The 13479-nt window shown below is 36.4% G+C and overlaps 1 protein-coding gene across 3 annotated transcripts in view; it reads left to right on the top strand.

Annotated features, from left to right (window-relative positions):
* Positions 1-13479, top strand: part of numbl (NUMB like endocytic adaptor protein) — a 118798-nt gene that overhangs the window by 53595 nt on the left and 51724 nt on the right. For 2 of the 3 annotated variants that reach the window (XR_015508586.1, XM_087282920.1), the window contains exon 1: positions 9271-9390. Coding sequence is in view for 1 of the 2 variants with exons in the window: in XM_087282920.1 (XP_087139046.1) it covers positions 9350-9390 (41 nt within the window). In the remaining variant the exon portion in view is untranslated. 3 annotated transcript variants of the gene reach the window in all.

The raw sequence follows: 13479 nt of genomic DNA, 5'->3' as shown, positions 1-13479 counted from the left end.
GTGTCAACAAAAGTGTCAAACTGGATAGCTGTATAACCCTAAATGGCTTCACTAGATATGTGTATAAACATGTGGAGATTAAAATGTGTGATAAAAATATACAAAGTGTTATTTAATTAAGTTTTATTTCAGACCTAAATAAATACCCTTGGGAAACTTTATACAGTATGCGATTTTCCGAGCTCAAGTTCCCCTCAGTTTATTGACTCCGGTTAAAACAACTAGACAAAAAATACTGGACGTGATTAGACTGGTTAAATGTCCATGTGAACGCATCGATCTGGCCTGCTGGTGGACTCTCATTTGGGTCATAAGAATTTAGGACAAGTTCAGTCAACAGAGCATGATCAATTCAGAACCAGAGGGGAGCTCCACCAGCCGGCTCAGGCCAAGAGACTCTTTTCCAGACTAGAAAAGCAGCAGCAGCATGATTTAAAAGATAAGCGACGATATTATACAGTCAGCACAAGTTTCTGCTGCCTTCAGACAAATTTTCAATAAATAATAAAATAACAATTGTGAGGCATAATCAATATTTAAAATGTTTTTTTTTTTAACTTTGCACTGAGATCAGGAATAGTTTTTTGTAGAAATATTTAACACTGGAACTACCAGAATACTATAACTATACTGTAAAAAATGCTGGGTTCCACATAGTTTTCCCCCACACAAATCCATTATGTTAACTTAATCATTTTTACAAATGTAAGTGGATTTAACATAAAACAATTAAGTTGTCCCAAAAAAGCCTTCACTCTACATAAACACAAACTAGGGGTGTGACGGATCACAACCCCCAGTTCGGAAAACACGTGACCCACGGATTAATAACATTTTTGAACTCGTAGGTTAATCCAACATTTCTAACAATTGCAGATTGATTGCCTCTGAGTTATTCAAATCGCATGTATGAAAATATAATGATGATGGAAAAAGTTGTGTGCTTTCTTAGATTATAAATCAAAGGTGTTTTCTGTCACTGTTTGTTTTGCAGTTAAACATTAAAAGATCTAAATTCAAACCTGTGCAACATGAATGATTAATGATTTGCATATGTTTATGAATGGAATAATGAAGCATTGCATTCAAATCTACATTTGATTGAGAGAGATTTAGTTTTTACACGTTTTCAGTTTGTTACAAACAATTAAATAACACAAAAGTACTGCGAGAACAGTTTATAGTTCAGATAAAAACACTGATGTTCATGGTAAAGATAAAAATCACAGATTAATCACAGTTTAGGGCCGTGAAACCACCTTGTTTCAGCAGGGTTTTTTCACACCTCTACTTTGAAAAAACTCAGAAAGGTGGGCATGTCCAGCTCTGTTTAGGGGGGAGTGTCAGAGGAGCAAAAGAGGGAGGGTCTGTAAAAATTTGCATAAAAATAGGAGTGTCGAGTTGGTCACACGCTGATTTTCACAGTCAAAACACTCACACACACAGGGGAGTAAGACAGTGACTGTGTTTACATGGACATCAGTAATTGAATTATTTGACAAATTATTAAATGGTGGACTTTACTGCAGTTTGGCTCTTTTTATTCAGGGAATTCATTCATGCCCCTCGTGACAAACGAGATAATCGATTCGAGGAACTGCTCTAAGCGTGTATTTTTCATGCAGTGTTTGATAGCGCACGCGAATGAGAGAAAACCCTCCGCATTTCCTGGAAACTTAGATGCACTCGGCAGGTAGCGTCAGAAAACTGTGTGTGTTATTCCTGTCACAAAATTTGGTAAGTTTGATTGTGGTGCTAACATGTTTACACTCTGTGTAATAGTTAGTTCAATACAAACTAACTTTGCCATCTGAAAAAACAAAGACCACTGGTCACTCACTTACCAAATCTGTAGAGTCAGGACAATCAACACCAACTAGAGCAGCATCTTCTTTATTAAGAGGAGACGAGCAGCAAATCCAGATCTCACCGTTTCCAGATGAGAAAAGCTCTCGGGTAAATAATGTTCCTTAGACACGTATTGTCGAGCGTCGAGTGCACTGTAATCAACACGAGAGTCCAGCTGTGCTTTCATGGAGAGAAAATGAAAACAAAACCTTCACTGCAGCAAATTATAAAAGCAACACTGCACGCTTGTTTTGGCAACACAACGTGGCATCTCTCTGCCGGCTGAACACTGTAAGTTGCACAATAGAGTGCGCTGATTGGTTTGAACCAAGTCTTACTCATGCATTAATACAGCACACTCAGAGATGCAATCAGGCATTCCTAGTAACAGACGTCCAGTCTACACACTGGAATGCACGCTAAGATCTCCTGGCCGTGACGCAGCTTCAAAAATTAGTTTCATACTGGAAGTATGAATTTGCTCAAAATAACGCAAAAACAACAAATTTTCACTTTTTTGTGAAAAATAGGTGTCCTAATAGTGTTTTTAGCAGTATGGGACACATATATGACTGTCGACAGCTCAAAAATTTAGATTTTAGATTTAAGTGTTAAATGTCTGTATTTTTTGTCTGTCATCATTACTCTAAAAATACATTATTTTTGGTAATAAAGCTTAATATTGTGTACAAGTTACTAGAACATGGTGAAGATATACACATACCTCACTTTGTTTGGTAAGCGGAAGATCAAAGATTTTTCAATGTTTCAATCATATGGGACCTTTACTATCCTTTACTGTGAGGTAAACCTAGAGCTGAAAATATATTGTAATTCTAGGGAAAAGCAAGGAAAATGATAACAGCCCATAAGAATTGGAATTTCAGTCGGTTTTCAGTCATTTGTGGTGTTTAAAAGTCTAAATGTTTGCATCTTGACATTGTTTTTAATTTAATCAGCTCAGAAAATATCTATAACCTGTTTATTTTAGTATGATAATGACATGAATCATAACATGAATGCAGAAAAAATTGCATTTTTCAAGTTAGAAATACTGTGAGATATTGTTTGCGCAACACTCAACAACAATATTGCATATCGCATATTTTCCCAGTATCATGCAGCCCTAGTCTTAAGAAAAGTTTTTGAGTTGTTGCTAGATCAGATATGGTTGCGGCTGGAAGTTAACGAAAATGATTTATATTCATTCATTCATTCATTTTCTTTTCGGCTTAGTCCCTTTATTAATCCGGGGTCGCCACAGCAGAATGAACCACCAACTTATTCAGCATGTTTTTACGCAGCGGATGCCCTTCCAGCTGCAACCCATCTCTGGGAAACATCCACACACACTCATTCACACTCATACACTACGGACAATTTAGCCTAGACACTTCTGGCCGGCTGCATATCCTTTCAAGAGTTTACTTTGTTTTTGCTATCAAAATGCTATGTTTTGGTTAGCAGAAAGTTGCTAGGCAACAGAAGCATGCATATTCAAAAGCATGCAAAAAAGTATCGGTCACTGAAATCGAAGAGCAAAGAATCACCAAGAGGCGACACTCTAGTGCGATTGGGTAAACAGCCACTAGATGGCACAGCAGCCATTTTGGAATGAAAATTCCAATAGAACAACAGCATATTATAAGTCTGTAAAATAAATAAACTATTAAAAATGCTGATGATTGGGAAGTGTTGTATTGTCGTCTTTCAAGTTGTATCTCAGCTTTAATGCAGTTTTTTAAATAAATAAATAAAAACAAAGCAGCTGCTTGCCATCGCGGCGGCAATAAGATACAATGGACGAACGATCGCTTTCACTCCACAATGGCGGAGTCGTGGGGCTGTTGCTGGCGCTGCTGTTGCAATGAAACGTTCTATTAAGTGTCGCCTCTAGGTCATTCTAAGCTCCTTGCTAAAATGCATCTGGTCAATTTGACTGTTATGTCATTCAAGATAGAAATACTCAGAATACTCTATTGTGATTTGTAATTTTAATAAAATAACAATTTTAGAATAAAATACACACACATTTAGGAAAAATCTGGGTACCATGGTTCTATGGGCTTTATTTTAATAAAGTTATTTAATTACAAACAGTCAAAATGATTGCCTGGTTAGTTCTAGTGTTAATGGTATCTCACACTGCTTTGAAACATGCCAACTGAAGTGAGCAATCTCCAGATAGCAGTGTGTCACGTCTCAGACAATCACGACCTGACAAACACTGACTGAACATGTAGAATTGGCTAAAACCACTGCAGACCAGCAGCAACAGACATTAATGGTGATCCTACAAAAGCTGACAAAGTGTCTGTTGTTGTTTGCATCTGTCGGTGCAGTGTGAACTGACCTTTACAACATAAAAAGGATAAACTTTATTTGAACGCTTTCTCAGTTGATTGTGTAGAGATGGCTATACATACAGTATGGTTGTTTGAAAAATAGTAATATCAGTTTACATTTAAGTTTACATTTAGTCATTTAGCAGACACTTTTATCCAAAGCGACTTACAAATGAGGACAAGGAAGCAATTTACACAACTATAAGAGCAACAATGAATAAGTGTTGTAGGCAAGTTTCAGGTATGTAAAGTGTAAGATGCAGAACATTAGTCTTTTTTTTTTTTTTTGTAATACAGTTAGCGGTAGAACCAGAGAGGCAATTGCAGATTAGGAAGGGAAGTGGAGACTAAATAGTTGAGTTTTTAGTTGTTTCTTGAAGACAGCGAGTGACTCTGCCGTTCTGATGTAGTTAGGGAGCCCATTCCACCAACTGGGCAGATTGAAAGAGTTCGGGAAAGTGATTTCTTCCCTCTTTGGGATGGAACCATTAGGCGACGTTCATTCACAGAACGCAAGTTTCTGGAGGGTACATAAATCTGCAGAAGTGAGAGCAGATAAGAAGGAGCAAAGCCAGAAGTCGCTTTGTAAGCAAACATCAGAGCTTTGAATTTGATGCGAGCAGCAACTGGCAGCCAGTGCAAACGGATGAGCAGCGGAGTGACATGTGCTCTTTAGGTTTATTAAAGACCACTTGTGCTGCTGCAATCTGAAGCAGCTGAAGAGGTTTGATAGAGTTAGCTGGAAGCCTGGCTAGTAGAGGGTTGCAATAGTCCAGTCTGGAGAGAACAAGAGCTTGAACAAGGAGTTGAGCTGCATGTTCAGATAGGAAGGGTCGGACCTTTCTGATGATGTAGAGTGTTAATCTGCACGATCGAGCAGTTCTAGAAATGTGGTCAGAGAAGTTTAGTTGGTCATCAAACGTTACTCTAAGGTTTTTCACCGTTTTGGATGCAGTAATGGTTGCCCCATCCATCTGGATTGAAAAGTTATGATGTTGAGTCGGGTTGGCAGAAACTTCAAGCATTTCTGTTTTTGTGAGGTTAAGCTGAAGATGATGATCTTTTATCCAGTGTGAAATGTCTGACAGGTTGGCTGAGATGCGACTTTTAATTTGCAAGTAAACCTGGGTTAAGTGCTACCGTTGAACTGTTTGTCACTGTTCTTTAAAAATCAGCAATCTCAACTGGTTGAGTGATATCCGATATAAAGTGGGTCTCGGATTGTACAAGAAGCACTGCATTAAATTCCATTTTTCCTCACCATGTCTTTGTCATATGAGCATTTATTTTACCCCAGTATAGTCAATGAAGCTTTTGCGCAAGCCTGCCAATCCTGACGGGCATGTGCAAGTAAAGGTCTTTTTGTCTTGTTTTATGATTGAGCAACTAAATGAATCCCGAAGTCTGTTTAACTGATTGTATTTTAATTACATTATAACATTGATGCTGTAAAAGGAACCGTATAAAATGAAAAAAAGTCACAATAACCGGTCACCGGAAGTTTATCAGTGTGGGAAGAAACACTAGCTCGGCATATACCCTATAGCGTGTGTTTAAGTGAAACAGATTTGTAAACATGTATATATATATATATACTGTATATGCAAATGTTATAAGAGTATTTGAGAAACCTGTTATAATTTCATTTTGCTCCACTCATGCAGAGTTTACTTGAGGACTTTGACTTTATATTTACTTTTGTTTCACAATTCTTCATTGGGTATTGGATTATTGTGTTTCCATTCATGTAGGCTACAGAACCAATAATAAAAAATGAGGGAGGAGGCAACGATCTGTAAGTTATTTTTAAAATATAGTTGTCCCTTGTCATAATGCGATTCAACTTTCACTAGAGCTGCACGATTCTGGCTAAAATGAGAATCATGATTTTTTTTGCTTAAAATAACGATCATGATTTTCACCCCGATTCTATAGATGTAAAATAAAGATTAATATGAGTAGGCCATTATTTTTTGTCATTATATTTCTCAAACATATGGTAAAACAACACTAATAATATTAGGTCTGTGTGACTGGTTGAATAGACTTTGAATAGTGGACTTGAACAGACCTTAAATTTGTTCTGGTCATTAATGCACAGTAAAGTGATGACATCAGAATATGTATGTATTATGTATTATGTTTGAGGCATGTGCTTGCAATCTGTCATTGACAACATTATTAGACCATTTTTTCTACTGGTGAAATAAGACATTGGTCATTATCAGATTCCGTCTTGCATTATATTCAACATTATATAGGCTAAAGTAGTTATACTGACACTGTTAAACATTTATTCCCATGCACAACACCTTGTGTTCAGTATGAAAGAAAAACATATTAAATGTTTGTCGCAATCAAAACTCTAAAATGCGATATGGTCATTTCAATGATGTGCGTGCTTTCGGTTTCATTTTCACTGCTAAGTGTGGTTCATACATCCCGCGCAGCTCCCAAACGATCACTCTGTGCCACAAACTGAATATTATTTACAACTTTTTACTTGTTATTCACAGCCTATGCATGTTCTGTGGACTAAAGTAAAAATCATTCACAGGCGCGCGCCTACTCTCTCTGTATGTAAAACAATGTGAAGACTTGTGCAGCTGCTTTTGCTTCTCTCCAGAACTTGAAAATATGATCGGCAGAATTGTAGAAATGCTGGATTAAGATCGTCTAGGGCAGGGATGTCAAACTCAATTCCTGGAGGGCCGCAGCCCTGCACAGCTTAGTTCTAACTCTGCTCCAACACACTTACCTGTAGGTTTCAAACAAGCCTGAAGGACTCATTAGTTACATTAGGGTTGGAACTAAACTGTGCAGGGCTGAGTTTGACATCCCTGATCTAGGGGGTCAAATCAAGATCACAATCTTTTTTCGATGAATCGTGCAGCTCTAACTTTCGCTGTTTTGTAGTTTCGCAGATATTTTTTGTGCAATTTGATATGCATTTTTTACAGCGTTCTGCATCCTGATTCGAGCATTGTGTTCTGCGTCTTGATTGACTGTAGACATTGTCAATCAATCTCCACTGTGCCGTGTCTCCTGTACAGTACAGAATGCTTTCAGCTTGCCAAATTGACATAAATCTTTGATCACTAGCAGTGTGACTCTGATGTGCTTTACTGTATGTTTGCAAGCTTTCTCCCCAACAAACCTCATAAAGTCGATGAAACATTCTGCACCATCAAAGGCAACCGCTGTAGCACCGAAAAGGCAGAGGAAGATGCTAGCCATCTCACAAAAAGTTGGACTTCTGGACATGCTAAAGAAAGGTTGAAATGCAAGTGTTAAACGGTAAAACTGTTTGAAAATGTTAATGCCTGTCTGAGAAAATAGTGTAGGGATGAGGGGTTTTACAACTGTAAAATATCTATAATGATTGTAAAAAATAAAGCAGAATACATTGCGCATTTCACTTATTGTGGTATATTTAAGAATGCAATTTCTATGATTAACTAGGGACCACTGTACCTAAAAATAATCATCCTGCAATATTTTGAGATTGTTATTTTGTAGTAATAACTTTAAAATAACCATGATGGAACATTATGTATGTTATTTTATTTAAATATAACCTCCCTGCAATGTTATGGAAATGTTATTTTACAGTTGTAAAAAGATACCCTTAAAATAACCATTAGGGAACGTTCTATGTAAGTGATTTCAGGATATATTTAATAAGAAGCATAAAAGAACAGTATTTTGTGCTTACAAAAATAAAGAAAGTGTGTTTACCAGAACTTTACTGTTTAGTTTTTTAAAGAATCACTAAAGAGGAACTAAATGGAAATTTTTGAGAAATGTTTGGGAGAACATGTTTACACAAAAATTTGCAACAACAAACAGCTAATTCGAACGTTGCATGAGAGAAAAATCATAAAATGGGCCTTTAATAAACCCCCCTGGTGGTTTGTGAGGGAACTGCGAGTTGATTAACTGGAATAACTAATAACTAAATTGCGTAATGAATGTATAAATAAATACACTCAAATAATTCCTCATAATATTGTAAAGGTTTTTTTTTTTTGGTCTGCATGTCTCGTGATCATTAACTGACTTAAAGGGACAGTACACCCAAAAATGAAAATTTACTCGCTATTTACTCAAGTGGTTCTTACCATTAATTTGTTTTTTATATTGAACACAGCGGAAGATATTTTTAAGAAATCTGAAAACCAGAAGCCATGGATGCCTATAGTAAGAGAAACAAACACTATGGAAGTCAATAGTTACAGGTTTACAACATTTTGCAATACATCTTTTCATTTTTGGGTCAGCTGTCTCTTTAAGACTATCGTAAACATGCACATACTGTATAATAATACTCATATTAGTGTATTATTAACAATATGTTTGCAGTCCAATAGGCTTACAAAATACATATATACAGAAAATATCATGTTTCCTTTTAATAAAAAAGTTTTAAAAAATCACATCTTTAAGTTTTGAAGGCGTTTTGTTATGTAAGTTCAATCTTGAGAAGTGTCCAGCACACTGAGGTCATTCTCCACAACCATAGCATTAATAGGCTTATAGCCAATGTGCACACCATGTGCCCTCTCTCCACACAAACTAATCTTCTGAAATAACACATTTATTTAGTCATTTACATAATCCAAGTACAAATGATGCCCAGGAGTGATCTGAGTACAGCTGAAGAACACAGCAAGAGTACAAGCGCGACAATAATAATAAAAACGCAGACAACTGGCACTGCAGATGGGCGACTGAAAGTGTGTCATCACCATCTCCAGTCTAATCACCTCCGCCCGCGCTGCTCCTCCTCCCTCCCCGTCACTCCATCTCTCGCTCTCCATCCTGCCGTCGCTGTCTGTGCAAAAAGACAAAACACACACAAAAAAGAAAAGTTTATTCGTCCCTCAGAGGCTGCAGCTCCAGATCTGCGTGTGTTTCTGTGGGCGAGGACACATATGGTGATGAGCACATGAGTGTTATTGTCGCCTCCTCCAACTTAATCTCTGAAGAGGAGGTGCGGCTGCATCCTCTTTTTTTCTCCTTCCTCCCATCGGATACCAAAACTGAATATTCAACAGCGTTTTTGTGCCTCAAGCTCATCTTGGAGCATCAGTTTCGACTGGGAAACACATCCTCCGGTGGCTTTGTTTTGATACTTAATCTAGCATCGGTCTAAAATGAGTTTCAGCAGTGACATGGATGAGACTGAAGATGGGAGGTGAGTTTTTTTGGTATTTTAAACACTGGATGTTTTGCTTCAGGTTGTGAAATATGCGTTTTGTTTAGGAAGAATGAATTGTGTGGGCCTTTAAATTCATTAATAAGCAAGCTTATTCTCAGGGCTTGTGTTTGGCTAATAGTCTTACAGGAAGTAGCTGTGTGAGCCTCCATATGGCTTAGATTAATTGATAAATTTATGTACCAACTGAACGGATTAGCTGATACTTATCTGTCTGTCTATTATTAGGTATATTAGTTGTTGTTGTCACACTAATGTGCAATGTAGGCTGGTTATAATGAATTTTGTGTCCTGAAAGAGCATCATTACTGTATTCTCATGTCTCTCTACCTATCAGTTTCTCTTACTGGTGGCCTTAAAGGGCCACAGTTACACACATTGTATGCAGAAGGCAAACTAAACTAGGTCATTTACATTGTGTGTGAGGAATCAGCATTTTTTACACAGAAAGTCCCAATCCCAAAATTTTACTTCCTTAGCTAATGGAGATTTATAGCTAATGGAGATATATATATATATACACAGTGTATTAATTTAAAATGATAATACTATTATAGTGAGCAACAGGAAGGTTGCAGAAGTTAAAAGTTCCTTCGTTTTCTCAGTGGTAATTTATTGTTTAACAATAGCTGATAAATCTTTAAAAACAGGACATGTTGTTTATTCATTGAATTTGTTTGCAATATGTGAGATTATTAAAAAAATTAAGTTTAAGTAACAGAATTGGGGAGAAAAAATCATAATGCATTAGCTCAAAATTCCACCAATAGGAAAGTCAGTAAAGAAATGAAACAGATATGTAACAGATACAGTTAGCTCCACCCACATCCATAGATTGTTCATATTTTTCTATACACTTATACTTAAACTAGATGTTTTATATATATTTTACTGATAACATTAGTAGATTTACATGAATAATCATTTTAAATTTCTTTATAGATTTTAATTTGATGTTAGTTCTTTTGTGCACACTCTTGTACGTTTGATTTTTGGCTCTGATTGTCAGAATAAATGGGAATAATACTTACTGCGGAAACATTGGATGAGCACTAATATAAGATTTGCAATATATTTAAACTATCAGTAAATTTGTTCGATTTTTCCAAAGGTTTTTTAGTCTTTTGCTCTTGTAACATTTGTGCCAAAATTAAATAATTTTCAAAATAGCGTTTTCTGTAAATATATTCAAACATTCTTAAAACAAGATACAGTTGTGTGCTTCCAATGTTAAATGCGTAATAAATAACTTTGTTTACATGTAATAAATCTTGAATTAGGTTTATTATTATGCAATTTAATGCTGAAAAATGTGAGAAATTTGCAAATGAGGAAAGAGATATGAACATTTTCAACATATAATCTCTGAAAACGAGTACTAAATGTCTGCAGGGAGAAAATTATAAGAATTTATACATTGTATAAAGCCCTAGAAAATATTTACTTAATATTTATTTATAAGTATTAAGTTATTTTTCTTTTAAAAAAAACTTGAGTTAACCGCTTACCTTAAAAAGTTGACTTTAAAAAGCTGACTTTACTTAAAAAAATGAGTAAACCTATTGTAACTATACAAAAAAAAGGAAAAACATTGACTTAACTTAAAATTGTAAATGTGACTTGCTGCACAGTCTTTTTGAGTTGACTCAACTTTTAACCCAAGTACTGCACTTGACTCGATTTAAGTTGAGTCACCTAAAAAAAAAACTCTGAAGCAAGTTGCCTTACAATTTTGGAATTGTTAAGTTAACTCAATTTTTAAATTATGCACACAGTTCATTTACAGTGGTCTCTCGTTGTTTGGAGGAGTTACGTTCTAAAAATAACCAGCAATAGGCAGAACCCACGAAGTAGTCTACAAAAGTTTTAAGGCTGCACTTTATACACTTTTCCTCAGACAGGCATTACCATTTCCACACTTTTCTCTCTTGTTTTAAAACTCTCAAAGTTCAAACATTTGTAGTAAAATATGTCCGGTAGAATGAAACCAAAGATCAAAACCTGTTGAGGTGCAAACATTCATTGCTGTCAGCAAAAAGTTCATAAAGCTTTTTAGCTTTTGTGTGGATATAATGCATTCAGCGCAATGTTCTTTTTTCTACAGTCAGCTAAAGCTAAAAGGGGTCGCACATCGGATGCGCCGATTGGCGATGCGTCACACCAAGCAGCACCATGCATTTTAGAATTCTAAACACAGATGTCTATCGGGGTATGCACAACAATGCCGCAAGTTGGCAGCTGTCCACTGAGCCCAGCTACGACTCAGGACACAGATCAATTTTCTGCCACGCCACAGAGCGCTATCCAAATAGATTCATAGTAAATAACTTGCGAATGTGCGAATGTCGTGTCGCGGCACCGAGCAGCACATCCGGTGTGCGACCTGCTTTAAAAAGCGTGTTTGAAGTAACACACACCGAACATGCACATTCGCATGTTATTTACATATAATTTATTCAGATGATGCTCTGTGCCACAGCAGAAATATGAACAGTGTCTTGAGTCATAGCTGGGCACCACATAACCACTCACTTGCGGTGCCAATGTCCGTACCTTGATATAATCATATGTTTACCATTCTAAAATGCGTGGCGCAGCACCACTGGTGTGTGACCTCCTTTACGATGGTCTTGCTGCAGACAGTTCCTTCATGTAGCTCACACTGCTAGCAATCGAAGATTTATGTTAATTTGGCAAGCTGAGCACATTCTGTACTGTTCAAGAGACACAGAGGAGATTGATTGACAATGGTTTGCAGCCAATCAGGACACAGAACAAAAAAAGCATGTCAAATTGCACAAAAAAAAATCTGAAACTGCGAGGTCAACCTTGTTATACTGAGGGACTACTGTACTTGATGGGTTTAATCACTTTTTTAAAGTAAAGTCAACTAATAACAAATAGTAATACTAACTAATACTTTTTTTTTTAGGAAATCACTTTTTTACAATGGAAATTATTAAGTTTTTAGAGGGGAAACCAAAAAAATCTCAAATAAATTTTAAATCAAAATTCTTTAATTTGCAAAAAAAATATTTTTTGTCTGATGGAGATGGAAACACATTTGCTGAATAAACTGACGAAGCGAACATTACACCCGTCTCCTTGCTTGCATTGTTTACTGTTGGTTGCTAAGTTACCAATACTACAGTCAACCTCTCTAAAACAAAAATAATCACTAATAAAATGTTACTATTTAAATGTTTGAACAATTCTTATCTGAATACTGTTTGATGTTGATCCACAAGACAAATTGATGTCATGCAGCCATGATTTGGCCAAGTAGGACAACATCCTGGGTCAACATCTTCTGTTGGTCTTAAAGCAACAATCACGTCAACAAGCCATGGCCTTAATTCATTTACCAACCATTAAACTGCAAGGAGATGATGTCGTTCCAACCTCTGCCCTGAGCTTAACCCTACAATCTGATTAGTTAACAGGGATGTTGTTTCTGGTCTAACAGTGATGTTGCTCCAGTAATATATCCCAGAAGCCAAATCACAGTAAACTACTTTGAAGACCTCACTGTGTATTACTGTTGAGAAGAACAAAGGCTGTTTCACCCTATAAACAGATCATTATTTGTTCAAATTATATTATACTGTAGCTACACTCAATGTGATCATGAATTGGTTTGAAAAACCAAGGTGTTAAATTTTATATGAAGGTCGAAGTGTTAAAGGGCATCTCACGCTTGTCTGGACCGCATCAGAATACAGTAACCAGTCCACTGGCAATCGATGACAGACTGTGGACAAGATTGCTGTTTTGTTGGAAAAGGAACCTCAGAGCTATTTTCAATGTCTTGCCCTTCACCTAAAATAAACAAAATCAATAATTCAAGTGAAGACTCCTGAGCGAGACCTTCACTATTCTTACACTGCAGTGCTGGCCTGATTGAGGAGAAGTGTTTTTTATTTCATTTGGTTTTTTAATACACTTTATGACTACAAGTTTGCCATTCACAGGTTAATTTATTGTAACATGAATGCTGTGGCTCCAAAGTGCAACGTTTTTTTTTTTTTTTTTTTTTTGGAGTACTGTTACTCATCAGTTTTCCTTCAA

Source organism: Danio rerio, chromosome 15 (assembly GCF_052040795.2).
Source record: "Danio rerio strain M-AB ecotype USA chromosome 15, GRCz13ab, whole genome shotgun sequence".
NCBI classification, from domain to species: Eukaryota; Metazoa; Chordata; class Actinopteri; order Cypriniformes; family Danionidae; genus Danio; species Danio rerio.
This window is presented reverse-complemented; position numbering and strand designations above follow the sequence as displayed.